The following is a 14,038-nucleotide window of genomic DNA, read 5'->3' as shown; positions in this document are numbered from 1 at the left end:
CACACAGATCAGAAGAGCATTAGAACATCTCATATGGAAAAACGTAAGTAAATTATCAGTTAGTATGGGAACAACGGACAATCTGAATACAAAAGTCAGCAAGATTTAAGCTGTATGGTCATGATCGATTGTCGTTCGGAATATTGTGAAATATAACGTTTTTTTCAGTATAACATCAATTCAGTAGTAAGAGTTCAAGTCAAGTCTTGTCCAACTAACGTCTCTGTAGTACACGTGCGCGCCGTGCCTATAAATTAGATACCTAGACCGTCAGTCACATATCAGTGACAACAAACCATCAGTCAAGTGAACTTCCGCTGAAGTGGAGAAACCATGGCGAGCGGGAAGGTTCGTGGATCGGAAAAGAGACGCAGCTCAATTACAGCTGTGCCCGTGCTTATCATCTCCATCATCTTAGGGGTGACTCTGATTTGGAATAAAGATGAGTTTAAACAAACGTTCATTCAAAGATGTCAGAAGTTCAGTGGGTAAGTGTTTTTTTTATTTTTAACTTTAAGATGCTCAGTTCAACAGGTACACCCAGAAACAAACTCAGAGACCTGGAAAAATAAGTTGAGAATAATATTCCAAAACATTTGACCCAAGCGCTGACCAGTTTTGGATGGGACTTGTGTTTTCAGACATTCTGATTCCCAACCTAAAGATCAACTGTGATGCAGCCGGGTTCAGTGGATCATAAAGCGTCATTAGTAAACTGGTGGCTTCTTAAGGGAACCACCAGATTGCATTGGATCTTCATGTTGATGTAATCTGGGTGTGTGGTTAGATTACTGCTCCTTGGTTTATATTTTTTATGCTGACCCCAAAAACATAATTGCGCTCTGTAATATCTGAATTTTAGAATAAAATTTGTCGAACTAAATACTTGCAGGGAGAAAGCTTAAACTTTTTGTTGAAGATGCTGCATATTTAAATCCACTTTTCAAAAATAACAGTATGACTGCAACTGCAAACCCTCAAAGAGATGGTTAACCTGAGAGGCTAACTAAGGAGAAAATGAGTTGGCAAAGAATGACAAGAGCTCCTGTGACAACTCTGTGTGGGTGAGCATTGACAGGACATTCGTTAAGCAGGTTCTACGCAACCACCTTTCAAGAAGAGTGACAAGATGAACATTGTTTAAAGAAAGCCATAATGAGTCCAGTTTGCAGGAACCCAAGCCAGACAGGGGACCCACTCAGCAAACATGGATGTGTTCTGGTCAGGTGAGACCAAACTGAGACTATTGACCAACGTTCAGAAATCTATGTTTTGAGAAAAATAGACACTGCACTTAATTATCCCGAACACATAATCCCCACATTAATACATCGTGTTGGAAGCATCATGCTCAGGATGGTTTTCTTTAGCTAGTTCACAAAGAATAGATGATAAATATTGTAATCTTTTGTTGTGCAAAGCTGAGACATGACCCAAAACACTAATACCGATATTTGCGGCAAATGGTGGCTGTCAATCAGTGCTTTAGGTGGAAAAAAATAAGTGCCATTAATGCCTTACAACCATGGGGCAGACACATTATTAGTGTTTTTATATAGATATATCGATTTATAGTTTTATTGTACAGAAATTGCAATAAAACCCTAACCCTAAAAATATTAAGTATTAATCATTACTCTTAAAACAGTAGTCTTAATATAAAAAAATTAACTAACAGTGATGACCTACATTAGAAATAAAATTTCAACTTACTTAAAAAAAAGCTCCAGCTAGTCATGGATTCATTCTATGTCTGATTGGTTCGGTGCTTCACAAGTCCTCTCATCAGCAGCATCCTGCACTTGAGCCTTGGACCAAGAGTCTGTCCACTGGTCATCTTTTTAGAGATCATTCCTGATTTCTCTTTCTGTGGTAAAATCAACAGTATCGGGCGTTTGTGCAGCATCAGGTTCCCCCTTGGATGCGTAAATGCTTGCTTGCGAAGTCCTTCGTTTCTCATATAACGAAGGACTGTTCAGAGTGCTGCTGTTATCATTCAACACTGCTCCAGTTCGTGTTCTCTGTGAGCCCTTCTTGGATCCAGGTCAAGACCAAAGCCACAATCGTTTTCCTCCGCCTTTAACCTCTCATCCACGTCAATGCACAGCGAACATTGTGTGCCAAAACAATGGGTTTCTTTGAAACGGATATTTTAAAAATGATAATAACAATATGTATTATTTTTATCAACAAATAGGCTACAAGCTGAGGTAAGAGGGAGGTAAAACCTGCTGGGGAGAGCCAGAAGACCTCCCAGTACGCTGAGTGGCAAATTTACAAGCCCTGATGTGTACGGTGCACAACGGCCCACCCAAAGCCCTGCTTTTGATTGTTTCAATTCAGTTTTACTTATATAGCGTCAGTTCACAGTGCAGGTCAAAGCACTTTATTAAGTCAATTACATCAAATTATACACACAGACTGATCAAAAAGTTTTCTATCTAAGGAAACCCAGCAGATTGCATCAACTTATTGACTTGCAGCTTTCATTCCTCGTGTTTGTGGCCGAGTAGCAATTCTGTGATTTTTAGGGTTGTCTCACTTGGTCTTATGATTTTGGATAAACAATAACTATGTTGAAAAATATGTTTCCATGGTATTTAAAAGATAAACTCTGACCTTAACTTTCCAGGTATAACTGTCAAACCATATGGGATGTGTTTCAACAAGCCTTTGTTAACCGAGATCCTTGTGAAGTTCTCCCAAAGGCCTACGATCCCCTCTTTTTGTTAGTTCCCTTGAAAGCTCCCTGCAACACAGTAAGACGGATCAAATCACGTATCTTCCGTTTGATCCGAGTTATGCCACTGCAACACAGTGTAAAGATGTTTGTGTTTGTGGACAGTTGATGTTTTGGAGCGGAGCAAACTACGTGGCCCACAACTTCACTAAGAAAAACCACTGTTTTAAGACTATGGAGGATTTCATGTTGGGATCTGTCCTGAATGACCAAAAATGGTGTGGAAAGAAGGGCAGCAATGGTAAGACTGAAGAACTGAAGTTTCATATATTTTAGAGGAAGGCGTTTTGTCTGCTGCTATTTCTCTGGTTTCAAAAAAACTAATGTCACTCCCCTTTTTTGACAACACTGATTAAATCTAGCTGTGACAGATATATTATTCTAGAGTCGGTTATGTTTGTAATTTTCTTGTGAAGTGAGTCAGTTTCGTTTGCAACCTTTGTGAGTACTACAATGACTTTCAGAGGAACTGTTGAGCAAGTTCTTCCACGTTATCAGATTGTTTTATAAGTTATGACATGTTTCCATAGGTTTTATGCCTAAAATATTCCCTCATTTTAACTTTCATGTGTGAAATGATTAAAAGTGGTAAATCCTGACCGCTTGAGTTGAAAGTTAGGACTGACATGCCTTTGTTGAAACTTTATATACTCTTTTATTGCAGCAGATGTAATGTCTTACTGAAGTATTCACACTTTGTCTCATTAAATGTACAGACTTTGGATGAGAAATAAGTGGAATTTTATTATTTTAGATGGACATGGACCTGGACAATAAAGTTGAACAATGTTCAACTTCTGTCATTGTCGCTTGGCACAACAGCCATTTATCTGGATCAGCCATGAGATGCAGCCTTAAAATGATTATATTCTCCAGGCTGTTTCATTGTCTGTAGGTTGAACCCAGTTGTATTTGTCTTTTGTAAAATAGTCATAAAAGCAAGATTTCAGTCAAATCCAGAAAAATCCTCATCCTTGTCGGTCACGGCCTGCTTTGAAAATATCAAAACCCCTCCAATTTAATATTTGATCAAAATTTTTGGAGAACAAGTGATTTAACAGGGTCCTGTGTGTTGGGTCTTCACTACAGTGGAGATGAAAGTAATTAAGGTTTGAACACGATTGCCACCAAAATGTCGCCTCTTCTGCTTGCTCTCACTAACTCATCGCTGGCCGTTTGCACAGCAGGCGACAGCAATTATACAGCAGGTGACCAGCCAAAAATAAAAATGCAGAATGGTGCTATCTCGTGACACTTCTCACTTAACCTTTTAAACCCGTTTCTTACCAAAGTTATTTGCTTTAATTCGTCATCTCTCTTAAATTTGTATCACTTCGGTCCTGAAAAGTTCTCAAAGTTTTGAAATAAAATTTATATGATTTTTTTTTAAATCATGATCTAAAGATCTTGATAAAAATATATAATTTTAAGGACAACCAACTGGAGTACTTTGGGAACCTAAAAATGATTAACTGCATTTAATTTGTATTTTATTTTATTTTTTACTACTTCTCCACATTGTTGATTGTTTTGACATAAATTCTGCAGATTCATGTCTGTTCTTACTATTGCTTCCTTGCTATTGTTATAGAAACTTACAACACTGGTTGTCCAAATGGGACAGCGTGTGACAAATACCCTGTTGACTTCTTTTGGAGAAGATCCTCGGCTGCGGTGAGTCAAGAATAGTAATTTGGCTGCGTCTCTCTTCTAGATGAAGCCACTTCGGGAGTTAGTATTTCGCTGTTGTGCTCTTTTTGTGTCTTGTCAAACCCCCAGTCGGTTGGGGCAGATGGCCGTTCACACTGAGCCTGGTTGTGCTGGAGGTAGCTTCCTGTTAATGACTCCACACAATCTGTTGGGTTTCCGTAGATCTGTATGATTTGATTGAATTTACTCTGTAAAGTGCCCTGAGATGACATTGCACTGTGGCGCTATATAAATAAACTGATCTGATTTAAATCTGAGAGTGAGAACATAGTTTTAGAAGAAAATGTGCAGGATTCAAAAATGCAGAATACCTTAAATATGTGGACAGTTTTAAGTATAAGGTGTTTATAAAAAGTTACCCCTTTTTGTTTTATTTAGAAATAAATTGCCTATTGTGCAATGTCATGATCTATTTAATAATGGCAAAATTATGACAACAACAGTACTTGTTTTGGACATACCACTATAGGGAAAATGATGTTATGAAACAGACCTTGTTGGTATTTTGCCTTCACCCACAGGGTTCCTCAAAAGAGAGAGAGAACAATAAAGAATATCATGAACAAGTATCTCTTTGGATCCATTGCTAACTATTCCCAAGTGACAGCATCTACAAGAAGAAGCAAAGAGAGACAGTGGTGTTATTTTAAAAATGGTGCTACTAAAAGGCTTTGAAGAGGGTTTGTTGAGTAAATCTAAATTACATTTTGTCCGCAGTTTGGAGATGCTGCTTGTGGGAACGTCACCGTGATGCTAAATGGCTCGTACTCATCACCGTTTAGGGAAACAAGGTGGGTCTGAAAGTCTCAATAGAGAGATTGTCTCATTTTGGATGTGCCGTTGTACAACCAAAGATTTTCTCATTAAAGGCACTTCAAACATGTCAGCAGGCATCGGTAAAGTCATATTGTGTCCCAGAATGTGGTTTACCAAACCTTGTATTCCTTTTTCAAAGCTTGGAGCAATTAATCAGAGTTAACAGTTCAAACGAGTTAATTTAAGTAATTTACATTTAAAAAATGTTGTTTACTCAGGAATACAGTTCAATCAGAATAAGCCTGTTCTTTTCCACTAGCCGTTGATGATGTTAGAACTGATTATTCACAACCTTTTTGATTGCCTTTTCCCCATGCAGCAGCACACAGTCTTTGTCTGCAATAATTCACGGTGTTCTCCAAAACAACTTCCTCTACAACCCTGCACAAAAAAACATTGCTCTTTATGTAGTTTCTTTTTTTGTAGTAATTTATAGCTACAGAGTCTCAACCCTCCTAGAATATCCAGCACCAGTCCGACGTCCATTTTAAAAAACTTTTCTTATCCATTATACAAATGCACTGCGTGAAACCTGTTCAAGTTCTCTTCAAGTTCACAAGTGTGTTTAAGATACTGAACGCATATAATTTGAAGGCTTAATGTAGTTTAGGTTAAAGTGAGGGGTGTCAAAAGTGCACACAAGTGACGTTCGTGGCCTTCCAAATCATTTTGAATGGGCCTCAAGAGTTCTGGAAGACAGCAGATCTGGCCTCCAACCACAGGAAGTTGATGCAAAGGCCCCCTTTTAAAAAAAAATCTTTTAGGCCATTGATTCCCAACCTAAAGGGGGTTTGGGGCACAATGGGGGCAGAAAACCTTGTTTGCTTAGAATTAGTAAAATGGTGAAAATGCAATTGTACTGCTTGTATTTATAAAAATAAATAATTGCCCAAAACAAGTTCATTCCAAGAATTAAAACTCTTAAAAAACACAGGTCACCAACAGTACTACACGTGCTGTTGGTGACATGTGGTTGGTATGCAGCCAGCAGTAAAGGATCATGGTGTGTTTCTGTGCTGCTGGCTGCATACAGTCAATGATAATACCGTTAAGTGGCTGTGCCGTGTGTTTTTGAGATGCTGAAGTCTCACCCTGTCAGTAAGAACTTGTATATAGAAAACGTGTCTGAGAAATGTCAAAGTAAGGATTTTCCCACATCGTCAAGCTTTGGCAGGATTAAAAAACTTTCAGAAGACCTTAGTACCAAACTTACTACCATTCTCACAAAGGTTAAATTTTATCACATTAGATCATTTTTTGCCCAACTGTGCGAGGACGAAGCACCTCAGACACTGCAGCTGCACACAGAGGTGCAGTGGCTGTCACGTGGACAAGCACGTCTGTGTTTCCTGGAACTGCAAGGAAGAAAAAAAAAATTGTTCCTGCAAGACTACAACCGATCACTGTACGAACAGCTGAATGAAGAGTTTTGGTTCAAAGCAGCTTATCCGGCTGAAATATTCCTGCTTTACAATGAGACAAACAGGAAGATGCAGCGACCTGATTCAAATGTCCTGCAGCGCAAGGATGCTGTGGACGGCTTTGTGATCAAACTGGACCATAGGGTTGAAAAAAGGTTGAAAGAAAAGCTACAGCAGTTTCCACTGATGCTGAGGCAGTGAGCTGGTACATGAACCTGCTCTGCGTAGAGGTGAAAAGCCACTTCGCTGACATGGATGAGCATTTATCAAGAGAAACATGGGTGATGGACCCCCTACATTTGCAGTAACAAGAGTCCCGTTTTCAAAGGATCGTTGTCGTGTAAACAGAGCCTAAAAAAATCTAGCCAAAAAAGAAACCAATTAAGAAATTGTATGTATGTCTTATAATAAGTCGAAGCGGCAGGCGGCTCGGCTGGTCGCCGAGGCAAAAACTCGGGCGTGGGAAGAGTTCGGAGAGGCCATGGAGAAAGACTTCCGTACGGCTTCGAAGCGATTCTGGTCCACCATCCGGCGTCTCAGGAGGGGGAAGCAGTGCAGTACCAACACTGTTTACAGTGGGGGTGGTGTGCTGCTGACCTCGACTCGGGACGTCGTGCGTCGGTGGGCGGAATACTTTGAAGACCTCCTTAATCCCACCAAGATGTCTTCCATTGAGGAAGCAGAGCCTGAGGACTCTGGGTCGGGTTCTCCCATCTCTGGTGCTGAGGTTGCCGAGGTTGTTAAAAAGCTCCTCGGTGGCAAGGCTCCGGGGGTGGATGAGATTCGCCCTGAGTACCTTAAGGCTCTGGATGTTGTGGGGCTGTGTTGGTTAACGCGGCTCTGCAACATTGCGTGGACATCGGGGGCAGTTCCCCTGGATTGGCAGACTGGGGTGGTGGCCCCCCTATTTAAAAAGGGGGACCGGAGGGTGTGTTTCAACTACAGAGGAATCACACTCTTAAGCCTCCCTGGTAAGGTCTATTCAGGGGTTCTGGAAAGGAGGGTCCGTCGGATAGTCGAATCTCGGATTCAGGAAGAGCAGTGTGGTTTTCGTCCTGGCCGTGGAACACTGGACCAGCTCTATACCCTCAGCAGGATTCTTGAGGGGGCATGGGAGTTTGCCCAACCAGTCTACATGTGTTTTGTGGATCTGGAGAAGGCATTCGACCGTGTCCCCCGGGGGATCCTGTGGGGGGTACTCCGGGAGTATGGAGTACCGGACCCTTTAATAAGGGCTGTCAGGTCTCTGTACGACCGGTGTCAGAGTCTGGTCCGCATTGCCGGCAGTAAGTCGGACTCGTTTCCGGTGAGAGTTGGACTCCGCCAAGGCTGCCCTTTGTCACCGATTCTGTTCATAACTTTTATGGACAGAATTTCTAGGCGCAGCCAAGGTGTTGAGGGGATCCGCTTTGGTGGCCTTAGGATTGCGTCTCTGCTATTCGCGGATGACGTGGTCCTATTGGCTTCATCAGGGCGTGATCTACAGCTCTCACTGGAGCGGTTCGCAGCTGAGTGCGAAGCGGCCGGGATGAAAATCAGTGCCTCCAAATCCGAGACCATGGTCTTGAACCGGAAAAGGGTAGAGTGCCTTCTCCGGGTTGGGGAGGATGTCCTGCCCCTAGTGGAGGAGTTCAAGTATCTTGGGGTCTTGTTCACGAATGAGGGGAAGATGGAGCGGGAGATCGACAGGCGGATTGGTGCAGCGTCTGCTGTGAAGTGGGCGCTGTACCGATCCGTTGTGGTGAAGAGAGAGCTGAGCCAAAAGGCGAAGCTCTCGATTTACCGGTCGATCTACGTTCCTACCCTCATCTATGGTCACGAGCTTTGGGTCGTGACCGAAAGAACGAGATCCCGGATACAAGCAGCTGAAATGAGTTTTCTCCGTAGTGTGTCTGGGCTCTCCCTTAGAGATAGGGTGAGGAGCTCAGTCATCCGGGGAGGACTCAGAGTAGAGCCGCTGCTCCTCCACGTCGAGAGGAGCCAGTTGAGGTGGCTCGGGCATCTGGTCAGGATGCCTCCTGGACGCCTCCCTGGAGAGGTGTTCCAGGCACGTCCCACCGGGAGGAGACCCAGAGGAGAGACCCAGGACACGCTGGAGGGACTATGTCTCCCGGCTGGCCTGGGAACGCCTTGGGGTTCCTCCTGAGGAGCTGGCCCAAGTGGCTGGGGAGAGGGACGTCTGGGCCTCCCTACTGAAGCTGCTACCCCCGCGACCCGACCCCGGATAAGCGGAAGACAACGGACGGACGGACGGACGGTCTTATAATAAGATAATGTGTTGCTACATGTAAGAGGGATTGCTGCAAGGTCAGCAACACAATGCAAGTGAGTGTCCATAGTGGCTACGCTCTCTTTCAGGAGGAGTGAATGCTACAACTCAATGACTTGACCTAATCTACTGGGTTTACTTAGATAACTTTTTTACAAATCTGTATGATTTGATAGAATTGACTTTGTAAAGTGGGTTGCGATGACATGTTGTGAATTGGTGCCATATAAACAAATCTAAACTAAACTCAATTTGTAGTTTATTACTAAGCAGATAATATAAAAAAAGAAGACACGTTTATGTTTGAATTATCACTAAAACATATTTTTTTTGGCTCCCAAATGCTTTCATTTGGATGATTTTGGTCTAAATAAGTAAGACGCTGTAATACCTTAGAGCAGCATGAAGCTTTCAACTTTGAAAAGTTTGGTAATTCTTTATAGACTGAAATCAACAAACTCTGGCCTAAACCTGTTGAATATTTGCTAAAAAAACGCTTACAAGTCAAGTATAAGTATGTCTCTTTAATTTTATTTACATTAACAATCCAATGTATGGCTGTTTCAGTTGTTTTCTGCTTTAAATGCAATGCGAGCCTAATAATGTCTCCTCTTATTTTTGCCCTCAGTGTGTTTGCCACTGTTGAGCTGAAGAGATTTGAGTTTCCAAGAGTGAAACACTTGACTGCTGTTCTGGTCATCCAGGAGAACTCAGAGTAAGCTTTTTTCTTTATATCTAATATGGCTGTCTGATTTAACATTATTGACCTGTTGAGTATCCTGATACACAGATAAAAAAAAAACAAATCTTTGGATGTTATACTCCTTCAGCACAGACTGCTCAAATGATTCTTTAAAAAAATTGGAGAAGGAGCTGCGGGACAAAGGGATCGGTTATAGGTGCTCGGCAGTGACTCAGTGAGTAAAATATGATTAATGAAAACTGATTAAGCATCTTGAAGTGTTTTCATGCCCTGCTGATTTTTCTGTTTCAGGTCTCACCTCGAGAAGTGCGCCTCCGACCCAGACAAACCCTGTGGTGCCTGCTGGTCACAGTAAAAGAAGGCCCCTGTTTCTTCGTGTTTTAAACCAAACCTAAAATCCTTTCAGTTCAGTTCAACACGAATCATGTCTTGTTAATGTTAAAAAGGTGTGACTGGGGGATCTTTTTTTTTTCATTAAATTTTATAACATGCCCTGTAGTTCTAAAGAAAGGTTTTGCTATGTGTGTTTCGGTGATGTTTGTGTCACATAAGAATCAGTGCATCTACTTGGCTATAATTTTCAATAAAATTGATATACCAAGTTGTAAGGTAAAAGTTTAAATATAAGTTAAGTGAATCTGGTCATTTTATAACAAATTTGAGTACAATAACCTGGGTTCATTGTCTATACCCTTGGATGTTTGTGTTTGTTTTCGGTTTGTAGGATTTACAGTACGTATATTTTGCTTTCTGTCCCTTCTTTGGTTTCCAGAGGTCCTCGTTTCCCTTGGTTTGGGTTCTAGCTTGTCACATCATGCTGTGTTCTGGTCACCTGAATTCTTCTATTATCTATCGCCATCAGTCCTTTATTGATTTCTCTATAGTCCCAGACAACCAGTGATTCAGAGTGTTTTAGACAGTGGTCTGTAAGAATCTCTAAAGCTAGCTTTGGGTCTTTATTTTGGTTTAGTTTTCATGTAAATTTGTCTGTATGATTTGATTGAACTGACCTTGTAAAGTGCCTAGAGTTAACATGTGCAGTGAATTGGTGCTATATAAATAAAATTGAATTGAATGTTAACCCCTTTGTTGTTCAAGTGATTGTACTCTCTAAATTGCCTTTAGGCACCAGTGTATGTACGCATAGTTGTTTGTCCAGTGTGTCTTTTTGTTGTCCTGCACAAATGAGGACACTTAATGTCCTCAGTCCTCTTTAGGTGAATCCACAGATATTCTGACAGAATTTGTTCTAGATTCTGGTTTAGCTGTTTGAACTCTTTAATAATCCTCTCACAAAGTCATCCTTCTCTGGACGTGGGTGTTTGCTTGCACTCAGTGATGCAGAAAAATAAAACCTCTCTTCAGCTATAGCTTTGCAGCAGACACCTGAAGGGTTTGTGTCAAAACAACTGCAAATTGGAACTGACTGCATTCACCTTGACAAAATCCCCAGCCCCATCTGAAAAAAGTAACATACATGCACCTCAAAATACATGAAGAAAACTAGTATATGTGTAACAACCTACAGAACAAAAAGACAACAAAACAAAATAAATCATAGCATCATAGCAGCAAGTTGTTAATCACCACATTGCTCAATTACATGATATACTTCTAATTGGCACTTCCAGTCATCTAAGACTCCAACTGTGCCTTTGAGTCTGTTTTGTACTGAGTAAGACGCTCCAAAAATGGCTGCCAGTTATGGAAAAATGTTTCAGCACAGCCCAAGGTATCATACAGTATCCTCTCCTTGTGTTGTATCTCAGTATCTCATAGCCATGACTGGATGTTTTATTTGGAAGACTATACATTGTGTCTGTCAACCATACCCTTACTCCAGACACTTGGCAAATACAAGAGATTGCTCTGGCATGTTGTGAACTTTTATTTATTAGATCAATGTCCAATGATTAAGTAAAACCTGATTGTAATAATATGCAATGACATCACCATGTGGATATATAGTGGATTATGTGATGCATTTCAGCATTTTTTCTTTATCATGACATCTATGGAACGTCAACATTTTTTAAAGCCTCAAATTATGTTTTTTTTTTTTTAGATTCAGTATTCCTCTCTCATTTTGTGTGGCTGGCGTGTCCTGCTGAGGGTCTGGGAATATAAATTAGCCCTGGCTAAAATCTTCCATAGTTCCATTGTGCTAATTAATCTACAGCTTCCATTTAACAAATAAGTACGTACAAATGTCGAACACATCCAGAAAATGCCACAATTTCCAGAAACTGTCCTGACTGAAGTAAAGGAGAACCCAAGCGAGTGTGGTGAGAGACAAAAATGAATTATAATAAAATAAGAAACTGATCAAGGAGATCAGCCAGGAATCATGGGAACAGAATGCTGGGCATGGAGAGGGGACAAGAGAAACAGAAAACAAGAAACCAAATGGAGTGGCAGGAGCCACAAGTCTGTGGAAGAAACCAGCAATGCATAAAGAAACCAGGTAGTTTAAATACAGAGGGAGGTGTGGATAAAGGTCAGGCAATACACAGGTGACGAAATGAGGAACAGCTGGAGCCAATAAAGATGAGCTGAGGAAAGTAAAATAACGAACAGAAGGTAAACAGTAACTAAAACAAAATATATGTAAAGTGAAGCAAGAAAAAATTCACTAAGCCACAAAAACACCTAAAATGTAAAAAAAAGACTGGGGCTTTCAATAAAAAAAAATCGCAAATTAATCGCACATCTGTTAAAAAATAATTGCGATCAAACATATCACACAGTCAGCTCATAAAAGATGATTTAGTCATCAATTGAGTCATCAATTAAACAAAAGTGGCTTTCATTATGTTTTTTGTTGTTGTTTTTTACTGACATACTTTTAAAAAGCTGTGAAATTGACATTAGATGGGCTGTGCTTGATGTGTGTAACTCTGTGTTTTTGCTGCTGTCATGCCTGAATTTCCCCATTGTGTGACTTTAAAAAAATGTCTTACTCTATTTCATACACATGTTAACCTTGAAAATTAATATCTGATTGTTTATATTGTATACCTCATTTATAAAACTTAAGTCAGTCATGTGACTGACTTAAGTTTTTTTGTAATTATTTTTCAGAAGCCCGTAGGCCCAGACAGTGCAAATCAGCACAGGAGTGGAAGCCCTTTTCCAACCAACAATAGAATTCTTACTGTTGACTTCATGAAACGCTCAGAAAACAGCTATAATTAGAACATTTTGGATGCATCTTCTTTGTCCTGTATTTTGACTGCAGCATGCAATTTCTATTATCAAACACTTGATGGCATTCCTCACATTACTTACCTAGACCTAAACAAGGAAGTCATATCGATGTTGACAGCAAGTGTAAACTCGCTCTCTCTCCTATTTTTCAAATATTTGATGGCACTGTTAGTCTTACGTCACAATCAGACTGAAGTAAAATAAGAGAAAACAATTGTGTTCAAACTCATGTCAGTGTTGTCTGCTAAAAGAAAAATACATGAAATGCAAAGATATCTTAAAAGAAAACAATCAATCAAATCATAAGTTTTTAGAGCTTTTATGTTTTCTATTTTTCTTAGTATTTTTAATGTCCAAATTATTTATTAATTTGTGAATAACATGGAATAAGGACGAGCTCAACCACACTACCGATTTGAAGTATCTTGACACGATTTAGAATATTACCCCAAATTCTTTTGGGGTCATATTTCAAATTTTGTTTGAAAATATGACCTAAATAAAATCTGTTTGACACAGACTTTGATTTCAATGTTTGTTCAGCATGGCCAACATGCAGAACCCATTTAGTTTACTTCTTGTGAAAGCGGGTACTCGCATAACGTAAGTCCAGTTCACCAAAATTGTTTCACTATCTATTTCTTTTGTCTGCAACATACTAAAACCTTTGCTTCAGAAGATTACACACAGATGTGCTCTCACTGGATTCGCTTCACTCATTTGTTAGTTTGCAGACAGCCTGCGAGAACATATCTGTGTTGCTAAAATCCCAAATAAAAATTTAACCAACTCCCTAACTATATATAAGGCTGCTTACGAATATGTTCAGGAGACGCTTTTGAATTTAGAGGAGCATACTGACCCATCCGCAGATGGTAACAAGTTTGTTAACTTCAATATTACACCTTTATTTCATGATCAGTTACTTACCAAATATAAAATATTTGTACATTATTAATGGTTAACCTTTTTTGTGCCATCCTTCCAATAACAGAGCATGCAAAGCTTTTGATGCACATTTATGAGATGCTTAATTAAAGGGGCAATCACAGTCAGATGGCCTATTTTATTTGCTTGATTTCAGAATGGCTTAACAGACTGAGCTGAAGTCATTTATTTGAATAATTATATTTCAATGCCAGTTATCTTTGCTCTTTGCACTTGGTCTTTTT

At 40.2% G+C, this 14,038-nt stretch overlaps 1 protein-coding gene across 1 annotated transcript; it reads left to right on the top strand.

Annotated features, from left to right (window-relative positions):
- The first annotated feature begins 307 nt into the window (after positions 1 to 307).
- Positions 308 to 10,033, top strand: LOC110367071 (ADP-ribosyl cyclase/cyclic ADP-ribose hydrolase 1). Its single transcript, XM_021311526.2, has 8 exons — positions 308 to 488; positions 2,633 to 2,759; positions 2,846 to 2,981; positions 4,332 to 4,414; positions 5,168 to 5,241; positions 9,585 to 9,671; positions 9,787 to 9,873; positions 9,951 to 10,033. Exons 1-8 carry the CDS (start codon positions 334 to 336, stop codon positions 10,012 to 10,014), a joined length of 813 nt encoding a protein of 270 aa, XP_021167201.2. The 5' UTR covers positions 308 to 333; the 3' UTR covers positions 10,015 to 10,033.
- Positions 10,034 to 14,038: the final 4,005 nt, after the last annotated feature.

Source organism: Fundulus heteroclitus, chromosome 21, assembly GCF_011125445.2.
Source record: "Fundulus heteroclitus isolate FHET01 chromosome 21, MU-UCD_Fhet_4.1, whole genome shotgun sequence".
Lineage (NCBI taxonomy): Eukaryota > Metazoa > Chordata > Actinopteri > Cyprinodontiformes > Fundulidae > Fundulus > Fundulus heteroclitus.
Note: the sequence above shows the minus strand (reverse complement) of the source record. Positions and strands in the feature narration are given on the sequence as shown.

Coding starts and splice junctions, on each gene's coding strand:
- LOC110367071 (XM_021311526.2), top strand. CDS start 334: ATGGCGAGCGGGAAGGTTCGTGGATCGGAAAAGAGACGCAGCTCAATT. Junction 489..2,632: donor AGATGTCAGAAGTTCAGTGG/GTAAGTGTTTTT, acceptor TTAACTTTCCAG/GTATAACTGTCAAACCATAT. Junction 4,415..5,167: donor GGAGAAGATCCTCGGCTGCG/GTGAGTCAAGAA, acceptor TTTTGTCCGCAG/TTTGGAGATGCTGCTTGTGG.